The 18,198-nt window shown below is 36.1% G+C and overlaps 1 protein-coding gene across 1 annotated transcript; it reads left to right on the top strand.

The window, feature by feature from the left end:
• Positions 1 to 408: 408 nt before the first annotated feature.
• On the top strand, positions 409 to 2,031 carry LOC141679672 (uncharacterized). Its single transcript, XM_074486110.1, has 2 exons — positions 409 to 1,354; positions 1,472 to 2,031. The coding sequence occupies exons 1-2, from the start codon at positions 409 to 411 to the stop codon at positions 2,029 to 2,031; spliced, it is 1,506 nt and encodes a 501-aa protein (XP_074342211.1).
• Positions 2,032 to 18,198: the final 16,167 nt, after the last annotated feature.

Here is an 18,198-nt window from a genome sequence, read left to right as displayed (position 1 = left end):
TTTATGCTCGAATGAAGTTGGCAGTAGGATTAGCTATATGTTAATATAATACTATATTGTGTAAAAATGTCTCACAAGGGCTCCCCTGCCTTGGAGATGCTCTAATTAGAGTTAATAGACTAGTACTATAATAGCAAACATTAGTGAATATTAGAGTCTAATTGAGTATCACTAACTGTTAACAACTTAAACACGGGGATGATGTGATAATTATAAGTAAATTAATATATTTATTAATGATAATGTTATAGTTATAGTTAGTCTTTGTTAATAAGAACTTGAATCGAAAGTATAATCTAAATTGTATCCATATTAGGGGGTGAATTACAATTATAGACTACTATTTTGTAGTCTTTGTTACTACGATATTTGACATTTTATTTAACAATCAGGTAGTTCCTTCTTAACATGGACAAGTCGTGGATTTTCAAAGATAGGGATACACTCAAATATGAAATTGGGGTGGAACGGTTTTTGATTTTTGCTGAGGAAAATTCTCGTGATCCTAAAAGAATTCCCTGCCCTTGTAAACGATGTGTTACCTTTAAAAAATTCTCCGTAAAGATTATCAGGGGTCATTTGTATGACAATGGTTTTAGTTTAGGGTATTTGGATTGGATTTGGCATACAGAAGGGTGTGGGACTAGGTCATCGGTCAATAGTACTTGCAACGCTCCACCCCCTGCACGTACACCTGCCCCTGCCCCTGCATCAGAAACCGTCAATGTTTGTGATGCTGCATATAATTCGGGTGAGTATGACAACGAATCGTATCAGTTTAGAAGGTTTGTGGCGGATGCTGAACAACCTTTGTTTGAGGGTAGTGAATGTACGAAGTTAGAGTCGATGCTAAAATTGCATAATTGGGAAGCAAGGTTTGGAATTAGTGATAGTGCTTTCACAGATTTACTCACTTCCGTTGGCTCTCTCCTTCCTAAAGATAATGTGCTGCCACCTAATGCTTATGAAGCCAAAAAAGCCTTGTCTGACTTAGGCCTAGAATATGAAAAAATTCACTCATGTCCAAATAACTGCATCCTATATCGGGGTGCACATGCTGATGCTTCCGAGTGTCCTAAGTGTCGTCTATCTAGGTGGAAGTTGGGAAAGGATGGTAAAATAAGGATCAATGTGCCCGCAAAAGTAATGTGGTATTTTCCAATTATTCCGAGATTTAAACGTATGTATAAATCTCCTTCTACTTTTGAACTGATGACATGGCATGCAAAGCAGCGAAGACAAGATGGAAAGATGCGGCATCTAGCCGACTCTCCTTCATGGAGAAATATAGATTATAGGTGGCCTGCATTCGGCAGTGAGGCAAGAAATATTCGTTTGGCTTTGTCGGCAGATGGTATAAACCCGCATAATAATGGTTTAACCAATAGGTACAGCTGTTGGTCCGTAGTTTTAGTAACTTATAATCTTCCTCCATGGTTATACATGAAGAGGAAGTTTATGATGTTAACAGTTTTGATTTCCGGTCCCCATGAACCTGGTAATGATGTTGACGTCTATTTACAATCGCTTATTGATGATTTAAAGAAGTTATGGGAGGGTGTACCGAATGTGTATGATGCCTATACTAAATCATATTTCACTCTAAAAGGAATTTTAATATGGACAATAAATGACTTTCCTGCATACGGAAATCTATCCGGTTGCGTCGATAAAGGTTATTTGTGTTGTCCAATATGCGGTGATGATACTGTTGCTAAGTATTTAAGCCATAGTAGGAAGATGTGTTACCAAGGCCATCGGCGTTATCTGCCTAGAAATCATCCATATAGGAAGCAAAAGGTAGTTTTTAATGGGCAACACGAGTTGGGGCAGGCACGTCAACCGCTTTCAGGAAAAGAGGTGTTATCACTGCAAGAAAAAATTGAATTTCAATTTGGAAAACAAGTCAAAAAGTCAAAAAAGGTGGACTGCCCATGGAAGAATAAGTCAGTTTTTTTAGCTAGAATATTGGAAATTTCACCACGTTCGTCATTGTCTCGATGTCATGCACGTCGAGAAGAACGTGTGTGATAGCTTGATTGGCACATTATTAAATATGAAACATAAGTTTAAAGATAGTGAGGCTTCTCGTCTTGACATGATTGACATGGGGGTTAGGGCTAATCTAGCTCCACAAAAAGGAAATAAAAAAACCTATTTACCTCCTTCGGTTTTTAATTTGTCAAAGGCAGAAAAGAAGAAGATGTTGTCATCTTTAATACACATGAAGCTTCCCTATGGACATGTGTCCAACATCAAAAACTGCATATCCATAGATGAATTAAAGATGTTTGGGATGAAGTCCCATGACTGCCACATCATGCTCTAACAGTTACTTCCTATTGCAATTCACGCTGTTCTTCCAAAAAATGTCAGGGTCACTGTAATAACCCCAAAAATTTTGGACTTTTTGTAAACCTTATGAATAGTGATTTTTGTTGATTATGCTGAATAAGAAAACTTTTCATGCCACACTATGTAGGGGTTCTTTTATTGATATTCTAAGATCTTATTAGTACTCTATATGGTATATAAGTGTATGTAAAGATCGTCATAATCCAAATTCGAGCACTTTGATTTTTCCCAAAAATCCACCAGATACCGAAAGAATTGAGTATAAGGTAACAGGATAAAAAGGATTTAAATTCAAGGATTATAAGAGAGGATCATAAAAGGAATATAATGTATTGAGAAAAGTTAAGGAAACCCAAGTAATAAGATCCCGGGTATGATCCCTCAAACGATAAACGAGAACGAAAGTTAAGCGAACCGTATAACAGATCAGCGGTCATTAGCCAAGTAATTAGGAGTTAATCAAAGAGGTTAGTGATGATGATGTCATCACACCAACAAGAGAAGGACAAGTGTAACAAGATGACATAGAAGGATGACATAAGCATTACCAAAAAGGGAAGGAAGTGTTGGTTGGTTATAAACCACACAAATTTTACCATGGTTAAAAGGTAATTAAGCAAAACAACCAAGCAAAATAAATCAAAACACAAAACACAAAGTTGACCTTCATTATCCAACAAGAAAGCTCTCGGCCTTCCTTCATTTTCAAGGATAAAAAAATCAAAATCCAAGATCCAAGCATTGTTAAATCATGAGGTAATTATCCAAGGTTCCTTGTACATAGATATAGATATCCTATGAATCTAAGCTTCAAATTCCTTCACAATCTCTTCCTATAATTCATGGAAGAAGAGAGTGAATAGTGTTTTTCAAGAACTTGAAATTTTGATCTTGTGTTTTTGTTTAGATAAAGCTTTAGTAAGGATTTTCCAAGGTTGTTTCAAGCTCATTAGTTACTCCTACTCTCAAGGAAGGTATAATCTCTTGACCTAGAAATATTATTGAATGTTAAGAGCTTGTTATGAGTAGTATAGTTCATGAGAGGCATGATTATTGTGTATTTAGAGATTGGTTGGTTTTGTGATGTTTTTGGAGTTGTAAATCTTGATTATTAGTTAATGAACTTAAGTAAGCTCTTAGTTCATGATTGAGAAGTAGTATAAATTGGAAATCTTGAGATGTTGGGGCTGTTGTAGTAGTGTATGGATGAATTTTGGTTGTAGTGGTGATTGTGGGTTGAATTGATTGGAATGGTTTAAATTTGGTAATCACGTAAACATAACCGTCGTAATGCCCGATTTACTTTAGACTGTTTTTGTTCTTAACATCAGGACCCGAGAACTCACTGTTAGGTTTTGACCATTGCCATGATTGAATAGTTCATGTTACGGGCTTCATTTTGATATGTGGTTCGCTTGAATCCGATGTACGGTTTAGGAGAAATGACCGTTTTAAGTAACGGTGTTTCACGACCGAACCATTACCCCTCGCCTTACTTTAAAACCTTATTTAAGGACCTTAAATGACTAATTGGAGTATGAAACAATTATGTAAAGTGGATTAGGCAGTTGGTAGAGTACTCGCGAAAGAATCGCCTTAAAATTCTTAATGGTTAATTTATTAAAAATGGTGGAGCCGAGGGTACTCGAATGACTTATGTGATTCGGTAAGCGTATAAGTGACCATAAGCGAACGTTAGGGTTCAATTGATTAAAGTCTAGTTTCTTAAGCGACCGGGGTTTAATTCCGACTTATGTTGTTGTTCATAGGTTATCGGACCCACTCTAAGCTTAAGTTTATCCGGGAACACTCAGGCAAGTTTTCTACCCGTTATACTGTTGTTGTGATGTAAATATATGTATATGCATTATCTTGTGATAAGTGCATGATTGTTATTAGCAAATTTTGCGATATATTGGAGCATGCTGATATGGTATATATGCATGTCTGTTTCGTAATCTTGGTATCTAATTGTTGATTCAATTGCTTATAAGTTGCATAATACCTATGCTAGAGATAAGCAGTAGTTGCGTATACCCTTAGTATAGGGGACCCAAAGGTGAACATTTTCTAAACCGGGAGTCGATGTTCCCGAGTATTATATATATATATATATATATATATATATATATTGATATAGTTTTCAAAACTATTAATCGAATAAGGTTTATTTGATAACTTTATTTTATTTAATGAATATTATTTTGATTATTCATTCGAGGACTTATGACTCCGCTTACTTTATTTACTGAATATTATTTTTGAATATTCATTTGAGGACTTATGACTCCGCTTACTTTATTTAATGAATATTATTTTTGAATATTCATTCAAGGACTTATGACTCCGTTTATTTTATTTAATAAATATTATTTTGAATATTCATTCGAGGACTTATGACTCCGCTTATTTTGTTAAATAGTATTCTTTATTTTATTAAAGAATAATGTTTCGATAATCAAACTTATTTTCGATTATTCAAATAAAGATCGTACTTTCGTATAAGTATATCTTTGGTTATTTATTATTCATTTCAAGTATGAGTTTTAAAACTTCTACTTCAATTATTTTATAGAGATTATCCTTTATGGGAATATTATTTAAATAATAATATTCAGATATAATATTCAGATATTTTCTAATACATCGGGACTGATTTATTTCATTAAATCAGCAATACTCCAAACATTCTTAAAAATGTTTTCGAGTCTTCAAAATGATTTTTAAAGGATAGAGCGGATCCCAAAACTCGTTTTCAAATTTAAGATCTTCCTTTTGAAGGGGACTTGAATACTCGCTCAAAAATCTAAGGGATCCGGCTCTGTGGTGTATTTTATATTCGCAACGAGGTTGCTATTTTGATAAATGAATTGATTACTTACCCAACGTTCGGGAAGTAAGTCCATCTATTTGAGTCGGCATAAGCAACATGGGCTCAGTGGGCGTCCATGAAAGTGTAAGTGGCTCAGTGGGAGTCCATCAATGCGTAAGTGGCTGAGTGGCAGTCCAGCATAGGTCCTAATGCGGCCAGGGTGATGACCAGTGGGGAATTCGTCCATCTACTAGTAGAAAAGGTTATTTATTGGTATCTTTGCCTGATCAACAAGATATTAGGTTTATGCCAAGGTTTTCTCCTTTCCAAATTCATTGGATATTGCATCTCTGTTTATAATTTTCATAACAGAGGTTTTCAAGGAGTGTATGAAATGTATATATATATAGGTGTATATATATATCGGGACTTAATGAAGTATCTCGTAACTTCATTTCTTTCAAATGAAATTTCCAAGATTGAATATATTCAAGTATTATCTTGTAGTCTCATCAGTGTGATGAACTTTTGAAATAGATTATAACTTGAACGGTGGTAGTTCAAGTAGTATTTGGAAAAGATATAAGTATATTGGAGTATCTTGTAAGTTCATCTTTTAAACTTATATCTAGTAAATGATTATCTTATGCATGTCAAAGATTTTCAGAAAAACGTTGAGACAAGATTAGATATATGAGATCACCTTGCAATGATATTTTTATACAGTTATAAACTGGAACTCTGTGTATATTATACATGTCAGAGGATTTCAAAGATTGTGAAAAGTATATATGTATATATATACTGAATATTTTGCGACTTGGTCGCGTTAAGATAACAAACTTGGTTCTTTTTTTTTGACCAAGACTTTCATGAGTACTATGAGAATGCTCACATATTGTTAATTATTATACATATTATTTCGGTGGGCTTGTTGCTCACCCTTGCTTTCTTCTTTCATTACACAACAACAGATAGTCAAGATGAACAGGATCAAGCTCACAATTCGTGAGCGGTTAGGAAACGTTCCGCAGTTTCCTGTAGGCGTTGATGTCGTTGTAGCTAAGGTAGGAGCTACCAGTAGGCTAGGCTTTCAACTTTTGTTGTCCCAGACTTATGTATATTTATGAATTGTAATAATGGCAAAGAATATGTAAATTATTCAGAAACCCTTTTTATGGTGAAATGGTTTATAATTGTGGAATAAAATGACTTGTGTTATTTTTGGTATTCGTCTCTGAGACTATAACTTGTGGTGTGTGTGTGTGTATATATTGTGGGGTCACAGTACGCAGTAGTTGGTTGACTGTTAAGATTAAGTATTGATAAGGGAAATGGAACTCGTGACGACCCGGATCCCTGACCCCGGATCTGGGGTTGTTACAGAAATGGTATCAGAGCCAAGCGTTATAAACCTCAGAGATGATATGACGTTAAGATAATAAGTTCACTAAGATAATAAGAACTCTTGCCAAGTTCATAGTCGGGCTACCTAACGTAGTACTGATAGTTAAAACCCTTATGGGAACCCTTATAAATATCGTGATAGAAGCGTAGTTCGTTATCATATATGGTAGCGGGACTCCGAACCCTGAGGTTGAGGAGCAACAGCGCGATGATGTTTTATTACTAATTGGAGATCGGATTGTGGATCCGATAGAGTGTCCTAACGCAGGACCGGATGATGTTCATATTGAGGATGTAGCGGTTGAGGATGTTGTGCTAGAAGGGATTGTGGCTGAGGAGGATCCCATGGAGGATCCTGACAAGAATGAATAAAGGACCACTGAGGAATTGATGACCATGGTTAGGGAAACTACCAGAGGTAGGATTAGCCGGTCACTACCGGAGGTTCGTTCAAGTTTGTAAAGATAGTAGCCCCTTTAAAGCGGCTTACTCGTAAGACTGAGAAGTTTGAATGGACAGAGAAATACGAGAAAAGCTTTTAACAACTAAAGAAAAGGTTAGTGGCGGCCCCTATGTTGGCGTTGCCGGATGAAAAAGGAGATTTTGTGAATTGTAGTGACGCTTCGTATAAGGAATTAGGGTGCTTCTTATACAGCACAAAAAGGTAATCGCGAACGCGTCAAGATAATTAAGGGAATATAAAATTCGATATCCCCACCCATGAGCTTGGGCTCGTGGCAATAGTTTTGCCCTAAAGGTTGGAGGCACTACTTGTATGGAGAAAAGTGTGAGATTTACATAAACCATAAGTTCTCCAGTACATTTTCACGCAGAAAGAGCTCAACATGCGCTAGAGGAGGTGGTTAGAGCTAATCAAGGATTACGATTATAAGATTCTTTATCATCCAGGGAAAGCCAAAATGGTGGTTAATGCCCTTAGTATAAAAGAGAGACTCAAGATGAAAATGTCTTTGGGAGAGTTGACAAGAGATTTTGAGAAAATGGAAATAGAAGTGAAGGTAACCGGAGCCGGTACCGAAAACCTGTTTGAGATTGCAATACAGCCCAAATTATTGGAGAAGATCATATTGTGCCAAGAAAAAGTGATGAATAGAGTAAGAGAACCAATGACCGGAGAAGAGATTAATACCTAGAAAGATGATGAGGGAATAATGAGGTATCCCTACAGAATTTGGGTTCCAAATGTTCAAGAGCTTAAGGACTGGATCTTAGATGAAAGTCATAGTTCGAGGAATAAGATTTAGGGCAAACCCTGAATGTGATAGTCAGGGAGGACGCCATCAAGATAGAAGGAACCCATAACATAATGAAGTGGAAAATGAGGATTTAAAACATGTAGGATGACCCGATTATGGGGAGGATGAGAAAACATTTCATACTGAGAAAATAGAAGTCGAGCAAGATAGGGAGAACCAGGACGGTACTCCTATGGGGCAATTCATGGACCTGCCTAAACAAAAACTATACTTTTATTCCCAAACACCACCCTGAGGAAACAATGCGGTAGGAAATTCTTTCATGACCTTTAAGTCGCTAAGAGTTCCAAGGAACAGGTTGACCCAGTCGAGGCAAGAGCCTGGCTAAAGGAAATATAGGAATCATTTGAGATTCTAAATGATTGACGAATCACAAAAGACTATTTTTGTCACTTACCCTCCTAAGAGAGAGGCCACCCGTTGGTGAAAGGCCAAGAAAGGCACGGAGCCAGAAGTTATAATAAATTGACTAAAGTTTAGACAATTGTTTTCGGGAAAGTACTTCCCAAGGTTATGAAGGTAGTGTAAAAGCTTTAGAGCCGGAACAAAAGCGGACAAGTATGATGAATTATAAATCTAAGTTGTAAAAGTTGTCAAGATTCGTTCTGAGGACACGAATCTAGAATGATGGGATGTTTGAAATCAATGCTTATGTTGTGTTAGTTCATGTAATGGTTGTAATGGAAACGAAAATAAAAGACTGAAAAGGGTAGGAGTATAAAGGGATATAAAGGAAATAGAGTTGAGAAGTGATAAGGGAGTTATGTATGGGAAACCCTAAGAAACCTTGCAATGAATATAGAGAAGTGTGTCATCATCAGCGCGATGGTGACTGATCATGAGATAAATTCAAGGTTTGAAGGCGTAAGCGATACGTATAGTTAATTCCCTTGATGTTGATAGTATTCGATGAAACTTTGAGATAGATCGATTGATTAATAAGGAAACGTGGATGGACTGAGGAGACAAGAAAGTAAGAAATTAGGAAAAATTGGATGAAGTGACCTTCAAGAATGTGAAGTGTAAGACCGGGGGCATGATACCCAGAAAGGGAGACACCAGGTATGAAAGATATCCCAACATTGAGATGACTGTTGAGATAAACAACAAAAGTAAATAAGGATTTATTAAGAAGAAGTTCACGTTGAACACGACCAATATCTTCCAGAACATCCCTGTGTCATTACCAAATTAGGCAAGCAAAGCGGAAAAAAAAACCATTGTTATCTTTTGGAGGCCATATGGATTGACCTCAGTTTGAATAAGGATGCTATTGTGAAATTAAGTATAGACTATCGAAGTGAGAATGATTGAATAAGGTAATCTATCAAGTATATATGACTTGATTTATCCATGGAAGAGTGTAAGTATCTTTTAAAGGAGGAATTAAGGATAAAACCCCGATAACTTGAAATGAATCCTAGGGGAATGCATAAAGGTTGGCATTTCACCCTTAATAGGGACAACATGAGTTTTGACATTATGAATTGGAAAGGATTAAGGTAACAACAACCTTTAAGGATCAGTGGAGAAATTTTTCAGAAGTATATAGATAATGATTCTTGTATTAGTAAATGGTATCTTGATATGCCCTGTGCCTAGGGTGTACCTGATGAAGGATGTAAGGACAACCTTAGAGGTTTTACAAGGAGAAAGGTAATATTCAAAGTTCTCAAGAATAGAAATTTTGATGAAGGAAATATGACGTAATTATAATAATGCCAGGTGGGGCACATATTGCACCACAAGAAAGTATAGATCGATCCAATGAGGGTCGATATTGGTGAAAATAAGAAGGACCCAAGATAAGAGACGTCCTAAATATGATCGAGGGTTAGTCATGACAATGTTCACATCTAAAGACTAAGGCAATGACTTATGGAAAAATGGTGATTTTTTTCTCACCAGGACTTAAGAGAAGCATTTTCACATAAGCAGTGATTGAAATGAGGTAGAAAATGTAGTTGAAGGTGGTTAAAATGACATTGATTATAAGGAACTATTACTATTAGGAAAGGCCAATGAGGTGGCCGACATTTTGAGTATAAGAAGACAATTATCGGCGCTCATGCCAGAGGAATACAGTGACATTGGTTAAAGCCGTGAAGATTGTATTATGGTTTGGAAGATTGACATTCCTTCTGATGATTGTGCGATACTCAACCGTGATAGTAGTTTGGTAAAGATTTAATTTATGTAATCACCGTGAGCGGGCTATCTATCTTATAAGGTCATATCTTGAGATAAGCCAGGACCATGTTACGAAAGGACTAAATGAACCTTTGAGCTTCATATCTCCTAATAAAGACATATGGTTAATAATGGTATTAACCTGCTATCTTTGCTTTTATTGAAACTCTTCTGCAATTTTATTTGCTTCATGTCATATGTACGCCAAGTTCAGGAGTGTTCTTCATGAATCATGGAATGGTGATTATGTTGCCTCCCTAGAAGAATTCGATACGACATGTATCGACTTCGTATGGTAAGCTATTAAGATTTCATAGAAAATGAATGACTACAGTAGGTCAGCGGTGGACCATAGTAATGCAGCAACGATTCTGCGAGTAATGAGACGATAACAACCGTGAGAGTTGTATTGTAATGGATGTTAAGATTAAGTACCACTAATCGGGTCGTGGTGATGTACAAGTTATCATTGATAGACTAATTAAGTCGATTATTTACCTATGATATACTTATTCCTTCTTATCAATAGAGAGTCGTATTACTATACGAGGAAGGTTGCGGTGCAAGCATAGAATTCTAGTAACGATGATATCTAGAATGAGATCCCAGATTCGATTTTCGATGTCGAGGGAGTTTCAAAGGTGATTGTGTATAAGCTCGAGGAAGAGCATGGGTCTATAGAATGATGGACAGAATAGCAAAAATATTTAGGCATGTGAAATGCGATGCATTAATACTTGATGTTGATATATATACGTATCTGTTTTGTTCTCCTATGACAAACCTCTATAGTTCAGAGGTAGATTCCAAGCCAGATATTTTGTGGTAGTATATTTTATATATATACAATTCTCTTCAATTCGTTCTTTTCTCTCCATTTCATTTCATATAAGCTGAGAAGAACAACCCTTCCAGAAGGGGAGGTATTGCTGAATGACTATCTATCTGTGTGATAGAAGCCTAGTAGGGTACCCTCTGTTGTTTAATTGTTTGTCAAGTACTAAAGGCTGGCCACCTTCTGTACTAACTATGCAATAAAACAAGTGTTCATGATCATAGTGATCTCTCAATAAATTCTTTTACTTCTATATGGAGGACTAAGCTTTCGAAGATGGAGGCAGCTAGATATGAAGTGGTACCAAGTATGGTGGTATTCCAATTCTAACGCGTTCCTGATACTAAGGTTGATGCGATTATTAAAAGGTTATAGAACGCTAACGAGCAAAAGTGTAATCAGTATAAAATTTGGTACGAAAGATAGTAACGATTACGAACTCGAAAAGAGTGGGTATTGAGAAGCAAAAGCTGTAGATCTAGATGAGATATTGAGAGTCTGTACAATAGACTTGAAAGAAATTTGGAATGATAACTTAACGCGGATTGAGTTTTCTTACGATAATCGATCTTATGTCAGTATCGAGGTATCGCCTTATGAGATCCTTGAGGGAAGACAATGTCGATCTCCCTTATGTTAGGATGAAGTTGTAGAGCGCAAGATGCTCGGACCCGCAGTAGTCCAAAGGACCAAGGATATAATAGATCTAATCAGAGGACGGCTGGTAGTAGCCCAAGATGGACATAAGAAGTATGTTGATTTGACATGAAAGGACAAATAATAGGAAGTAGGGGACCTAGTGTTGTTATAGGTATTCCCTTGGAAAGGATGGATGTGGTTCGGAAAGAAAGGAAAGCTAAGCCCACGAATTGTTGGACCCTTGGATATATTAAGTCGTATTGGGAAGTTAACATATGAGCTAGCCTTACCCCGAACCTTAGCAAGTTCATAACGTGTTCCATGTATCAATGTTAAGGAAGTGTAATCCGGATGCCAGACAAATAGGGGCATATGAGCGCATAGACATGCAACCAGACGTAACCTATATGGAGCAAACAGGAAGGGTTATAGATCAAAAATGGACAAGTGCTTAGATGAAGGGTTATCATGCTAGTCAGGGTTTGTGGCAGAACCACAATGTGGGAAAATTGACTTGAGAGTTAGAAAGTGCAATGCTAAGAAAGTATCCCTATTCATTTTCTATCTGATTCCGGGACGGAGTCCTTTTAAGGAGGGGAGACTGTAATAACCCCAAAAATTTTGGACTTTTTATAAACCTTATGAATAGTGATTTTTGCTGATTATGCTGAATAAGAAAACTTTTCATGCCACACTATGTAGGGGTTCTTTTATTGATATTCTAAGATCTTATTAGTACTCTATATAGTATATAAGTGTATGTAAAGATCGTCATAATCCAAATTCGAACACTTTGATTTTTCCCGAAAATCCACCAGATACCGAAAGAATTGAGTATAAGGTAACAGGATAAAAAGGATTTAAATTCAAGGATTATAAGAGAGGATCATAAAAGAAATATAATGTATTGAGAAAGGTTAAGGAAACCCAAGTAATAAGATCTCGGGTATGATCCCTCAAACGATAAACGAGAACGAAAGTTAAGCGAACCGTATAACAGATCAGCGGTCATTAGCCAAGTAATTAGGAGTTAATCAAAGAGGTTAGTGATGATGATGTCATCACACCAACAAGAGAAGGACAAGTGTAACAAGATGACATAGAAGGATGACATAAGCATTACCAAAAAGGGAAGGAAGTGTTGGTTGGTTATAAACCACACAAATTTTACCATGGTTAAAAGGTAATTAAGCAAAACAACCAAGCAAAACAAATCAAAACACAAAACACAAAGTTGACCTTCATTATCCAACAAGAAAGCTCTCGGCCTTCCTTCATTTTCAAGGATAAAAAAATCAAAATCCAAGATCCAAGCATTGTTAAATCATGAGGTAATTATCCAAGGTTCCTTGTACATAGATATAGATATCCTATGAATCTAAGCTTCAAATTCCTTCACAATCTCTTCCTATAATTCATGGAAGAAGAGAGTGAATAGTGTTTTTCAAGAACTTGAAATTTTGATCTTGTGTTTTTGTTTAGATAAAGCTTTAGTAAGGATTTTCCAAGGTTGTTTCAAGCTCATTAGTTACTCCTACTCTCAAGGAAGGTATAATCTCTTGACCTAGCATTATTATTGAATGTTAAGAGCTTGTTATGAGTAGTATAGTTCATGAGAGGCATGATTATTGTGTATTTAGAGATTGGTTGGTTTTGTGATATTTTTGGAGTTGTAAATCTTGATTATTAGTTAATGAACTTAAGTAAGCTCTTAGTTCATGATTGAGAAGTAGTATAAATTGGAAATCTTGAGATGTTGGGGCTGTTGTAGTAGTGTATGGATGAAGTTTGGTTGTAGTGGTGATTGTGGGTTGAATTGTGAATTGATTGGAATGGTTTAAATTTGGTAATCGCGTAAACATAGCCGTCGTAATGCCCGATTTACTTTAGACTATTTTTGTTCTTAACATCAGGACCCGACAACTCACTATTAGATTTTGACCATTTCCATGATTAGATAGTTCATGTTACGAGCTTCATTTTGATATGTGGTTCGCTTGAATCCGATGTATGATTTAGGAGAAACGACCGTTTTAAGTAACGGTGTTTCACGACCGAACCATTAACCCTCGCCTTACTTTAAAACCTTGGTTAAGGACCTTAAATGACTAATTGGAGTATGAAACAATTATGTAAAGTGGATTAGGCAGTTAGTAGAGTACTCGCGAAAGAATCGCCTTAAAATTCTTAATGGTTAATTTATTAAAAATGGTGGAGCCGAGGGTACTCGAATGACTTATGTGATTCGTTAAGCGTAGAAGTGACCATAAGCGAACGTTAGGGTTCAATTGGTTAAAGTCTAGTTTCTTAAGCGACCGGGGTTTAATTCCGACTTATGTTGTTGTTCATAGGTTATCGGACCCACTCTAAGCTTAAGTCTATCCGGGAACACTCAGGCAAGTTTTCTACCCGTTATACTTTTGTTGTGATATAAATATATGTATATGCATTATCTTGTGATAAGTGCATGATTGTTATTAGAAAATTTTGCGATATATTGGAGCATGCTGATATGGTATATATGCATGTCTGTTTCGTAAACTTGATATCTAATTGTTGATTCAATTGCTTATAAGTTGCATAATACCTATGCTAGAGATAAGCAGTAGTTGTGTATACCCTTAGTATAGGGGACCCAAAGGTGAACATTTTCTAAACCGGGAGTCGATGTTCCCGAGTATTATATATATATATAGTTTTCAAAACTATTAATCGAATAAGGTTTATTCGATAACTTTATTTTATTTAATGAAGCAACATGGGCTCAGTGGTCGTCCATGAAAGTGTAAGTGGCTCAGTGGGAGTCCATCAATGCGTAAGTGGCTGAGTGGCAGTCCAGCATAGGTCCTAATGCGGCCATGGTGATGACCAATGGGGAATTCGTCCATCTACTAGTAGAAAAGGTTACTTATTGGTATCTTTGCCTGATCAGCAAGATATCAGGTTTATGCCAAGGTTTTCTCCTTTCCAAATTCATTGGATATTGCAACTCTGTTTATAATATTCATAACAGAGGTTTTCAAGGAGTGTATGAAATGTATATATATATAGGTGTATATATATATCGGGACTTAATGAAGTATCTCGTAACTTCATTTCTTTCAAATGATATTTCAAAGATTGAATATATTCAAGTCTTATCTTATAGTCTCATCAGTGTGATGAACTTTTGAAACTGATTATAACTTGAACGGTGGTAGTTCAAGTAGTATTTGGAAAAGATATAAGTATATTGGAGTATCTTGTAACTTCATCTTTTAAACTTATATCTAGTAAATGATTATCTTATGCATGTCAAATATTTTCAGAAAAACGTTGAGACAAGGTTAGATATATGAGATCACCTTGCAACGATATTTTTATACAGTTATAAACTGGAACTCTGTGTATATTATACATGTCAGAGGATTTCAATGATTGTGAAAAGTATATATGTATATATATACTGAATATTTTGCGACTTGGTCGCGTTAAGATAACAAACTAGGTTCATTTTTTTTTGACCAAGACTTTCATGAGTACTATGAGAATGCTCATATATTGTTAATTATTATACATATTATTTCGGTGGGCTTATTGCTCACCCTTGCTTTCTTCTTTCATCACACAACAACAGATAGGCAAGATGAACATGATCAAGCTCCCAATTCGTGAGCGGTTAGGAAACGTTCTGCAGTTTCCTATAGGCGTTGATGCCGTTGTAGCTGAGGTAGGAGCTACCAGTAGGCTAGGCTTTCAACTTTTGTTGTCCCAGACTTATGTATATTTATGAATTGTAATAATGGCAAAGAATATGTAAATTATTCAGAAACCCTTTTTATGGTGAAATGGTTTATAATTGTGGAATAAAATGACTTGTGTTATTTTTGGTATTCATCTCTGAGACTATAACTTGTGGTGTATGTGTATATTGTGGGGTCACAGTACGCAGTAGTTGGTTGACTGTTAAGATTAAGTATTGATAAGGGAAATATAACTCGTGATGACCCGGATCCCTGACCCCAGATCTGGGGGTGTTACAGTCACAATAATTAGGTTGTGTTTCTTTTTCAATCCTTTGTGCAACAAAATTATGGATGTATCAAAGCTAGATAAATTGCAGGTAGATGTGATAATAACTTTATGTGAGCTAGAAAAAATCTTTCCTGCATCCTTTTTTGACATAATGATACATCTCATAGTCCACCTAGTTCGTGAATTACGGTTATGTGGGCCGATATTCTTAGATGGATGTAAGCATTTGAGAGGTTTAATAAGGTGTTGAAGGGTTATGTACGCAATCATTATCACCCCAAGGTTGTATGGCTGAAAGTTATCTTGGAGAAGAATCGGTAGAATTCTGCCAAGAGTTTGTCAAGCAAAGTGGCACCACTGCCGGTCTTCGGAAAGATGCAGACAAGTTAAGCGGTCCATTATCTGTTGTGACAATGAAATCAATCGATGAAAAAGAGCGAGATAAGGCACATTTACATGTCCTTCTAAACAACCCTGAAGTACAACCATATATTCTATAAGAATTTTTTATTTTTGTGGCTGTTGAATTAATATATTATTTTTGTAGTGAGTGGCTGCTTAACTAGCATATAACTTTTGTCAGAATGCATAATGAGTATCTACAGAGTATCCACCAAGGGAAAAAGAAAAGTACTCATTGGCTCTTAAGAGAGCACAATCAGCTTTTTGCAGATTGGTTTCTAGAAAAAGTTAGTTTCATTACATTTTCCTTTTCTGCCTACTTTATTGGCTCCCCGTAGTAAATATGAATTAATTTTTAATTTGTTTATGAAAAATGTATAGGTCAGTAGTGAAATGATAGAGAATCCAGGAGGTGTTTCGGATACAATAAGATGGATAGCTGGAAAACCATCATTTTCCGTAATGAATTACGAAGGTTATCTAGTAAATGGGGTCTGATACTTTACAAAGGAGCGTGATGATGTGAGGGTTGTTCAGAACAGTGGTGTGTCTTTAGTGGCTAATACGGTCCAAGTGTCTAGTGCCAAGGATTTAAATCCCATAGAGAGTGAGATGACATTTTACAGTTTTATCCTAGAGATATGGGAGCTTGATTATCATGCATTCAAGGCCCCATTATTTTTGTGTAATTGGGCTGACAATGACAAGGGCATAAAGGTGGATGATCTCGGGTTCATACTTGTCGATCTAAGTCGACAAGGCCAAAAGAAACATAAGTATGTGTCTATAGATCAGGTAAAACAAGTGTATTATATTGAAGATCCGGTTGATCCGAAGTGGTCAGTTGTATTAGCCTCTACCACTCGAGACTATCAAGAAGTGTACAGCAACGATGAATTAGGAGACACGACAATGGAAAATCCCCCTTTCTACAAACAAATTCCTACATGTGATGTCGGCGATGATGTTGAGCCACAAATTAGAGAAAATATTCAAGGCACTTGGGTTAAGAAGTGACCAATATGTTGAGTGATGTATTTTTTTAATTTTGTGATGTTACCATCTTATTGTAATGTTACAAATTTAGTGGAATTTGCTTTTAGCTTGAATCCTGTGTATTTATTTACCATTCTTGTGTGTTTGCACTTCACTATTTACATTTGTTACAATAAGTTAGAATTAATTTTCTTGTATATTGTCATTTCTTGTTTATGTATATATGTATGTGCACGATAATTAGATTAAAATCTCCATGACTGATAGTTTTATGTTTGCATTTTCAGGTTGGAAATAAATGGCACCTAAAAAGAAGTAAAGTAAAATATAATTTGAAGAAGACGTCAAGGCAGATGAGGTAGTAGATAAAGTATCAGATGAGGTAGTAGATAAAGTATCAGATGAGCAGGCAATAGAAACTCAACCTGAAAATTTGGATTCTGAGGAAGCAACCCAAGCAACAGTTATGACTTCTGAAACTACGAAAAAAAGGTATGGATCTGCACGAGGTGTTTCCGAAATGTACAAAGTAGTGGTAAAGAAGGCACAGGGGAAGAAAGCAAAGGTTAGGTGAAATGCACGTGGAGTTCCCATAGGGAATACTAGGCAGGTCCTACAGTCCTACACTGGAATGTTGGCGAGAACGATGATTCCGATTGACTATCCAAATTGGGCAAGCGTACCACTGGAATTAAAAGAGAAATTATGGCTTGATGTTAAGGTACATAAATTGTATTGATATATGAATACTAGGCAGGTCCAAGAAAATTGTATTGATATGTGACTAATTTTCTTGTACTCATTCAAAAATTTAGTTTCAGGAAACATTCAGAGCTCCCAAAGAACTTCAGAAGGGTCTGTTACAGTCTGCAGCGACAAAGTGGAGAAATTTTAAGGCGAATTTGACTAAATACTTTGTGAAGCCTAATATTGGACAAAAAAAGAAATTGCGAAATCCTCCAAAGCAATATGCTTATGTTGGTAAGGAGACTTGGAAGAAATTTGTTGCTGCGAGGAATACCTCAGCATGGAAGGTATAGGCGTAATTATTTTAATGCAGTGATATTTAGTGAATAATATGTATAATGTTTTTGCTGTCATTTAGTGAAAAATATTTGGGAAAAATTGTATGTAAATAATATGTATAATGTTTTTGCAGTCATTTAGTGAAAAACAAAGTGAGCGAGTGAGTAATCGGAAATATCCTCACCGCCTGTCTAGAAAAGGCTGTGTTGGATTAATGGAAGAAGAAGTAAGTGCCAATTAAGAAA

The sequence above is a fragment of the Apium graveolens genome, chromosome 8, assembly GCF_009905375.1.
Source record: "Apium graveolens cultivar Ventura chromosome 8, ASM990537v1, whole genome shotgun sequence".
Taxonomy (NCBI): domain Eukaryota; kingdom Viridiplantae; phylum Streptophyta; class Magnoliopsida; order Apiales; family Apiaceae; genus Apium; species Apium graveolens.
This window is presented reverse-complemented; position numbering and strand designations above follow the sequence as displayed.

What these genes read in the sequence shown, in the direction of transcription:
- LOC141679672 (XM_074486110.1), top strand. Translation starts at nt 409, where the DNA reads ATGGACAAGTCGTGGATTTTCAAAGATAGGGATACACTCAAATATGAA. An exon ending in TTTGGCTTTGTCGGCAGATG is followed by an intron (nt 1,355 to 1,471) that starts GTATAAACCCGC and finishes TGATGTTAACAG; the next exon opens with TTTTGATTTCCGGTCCCCAT.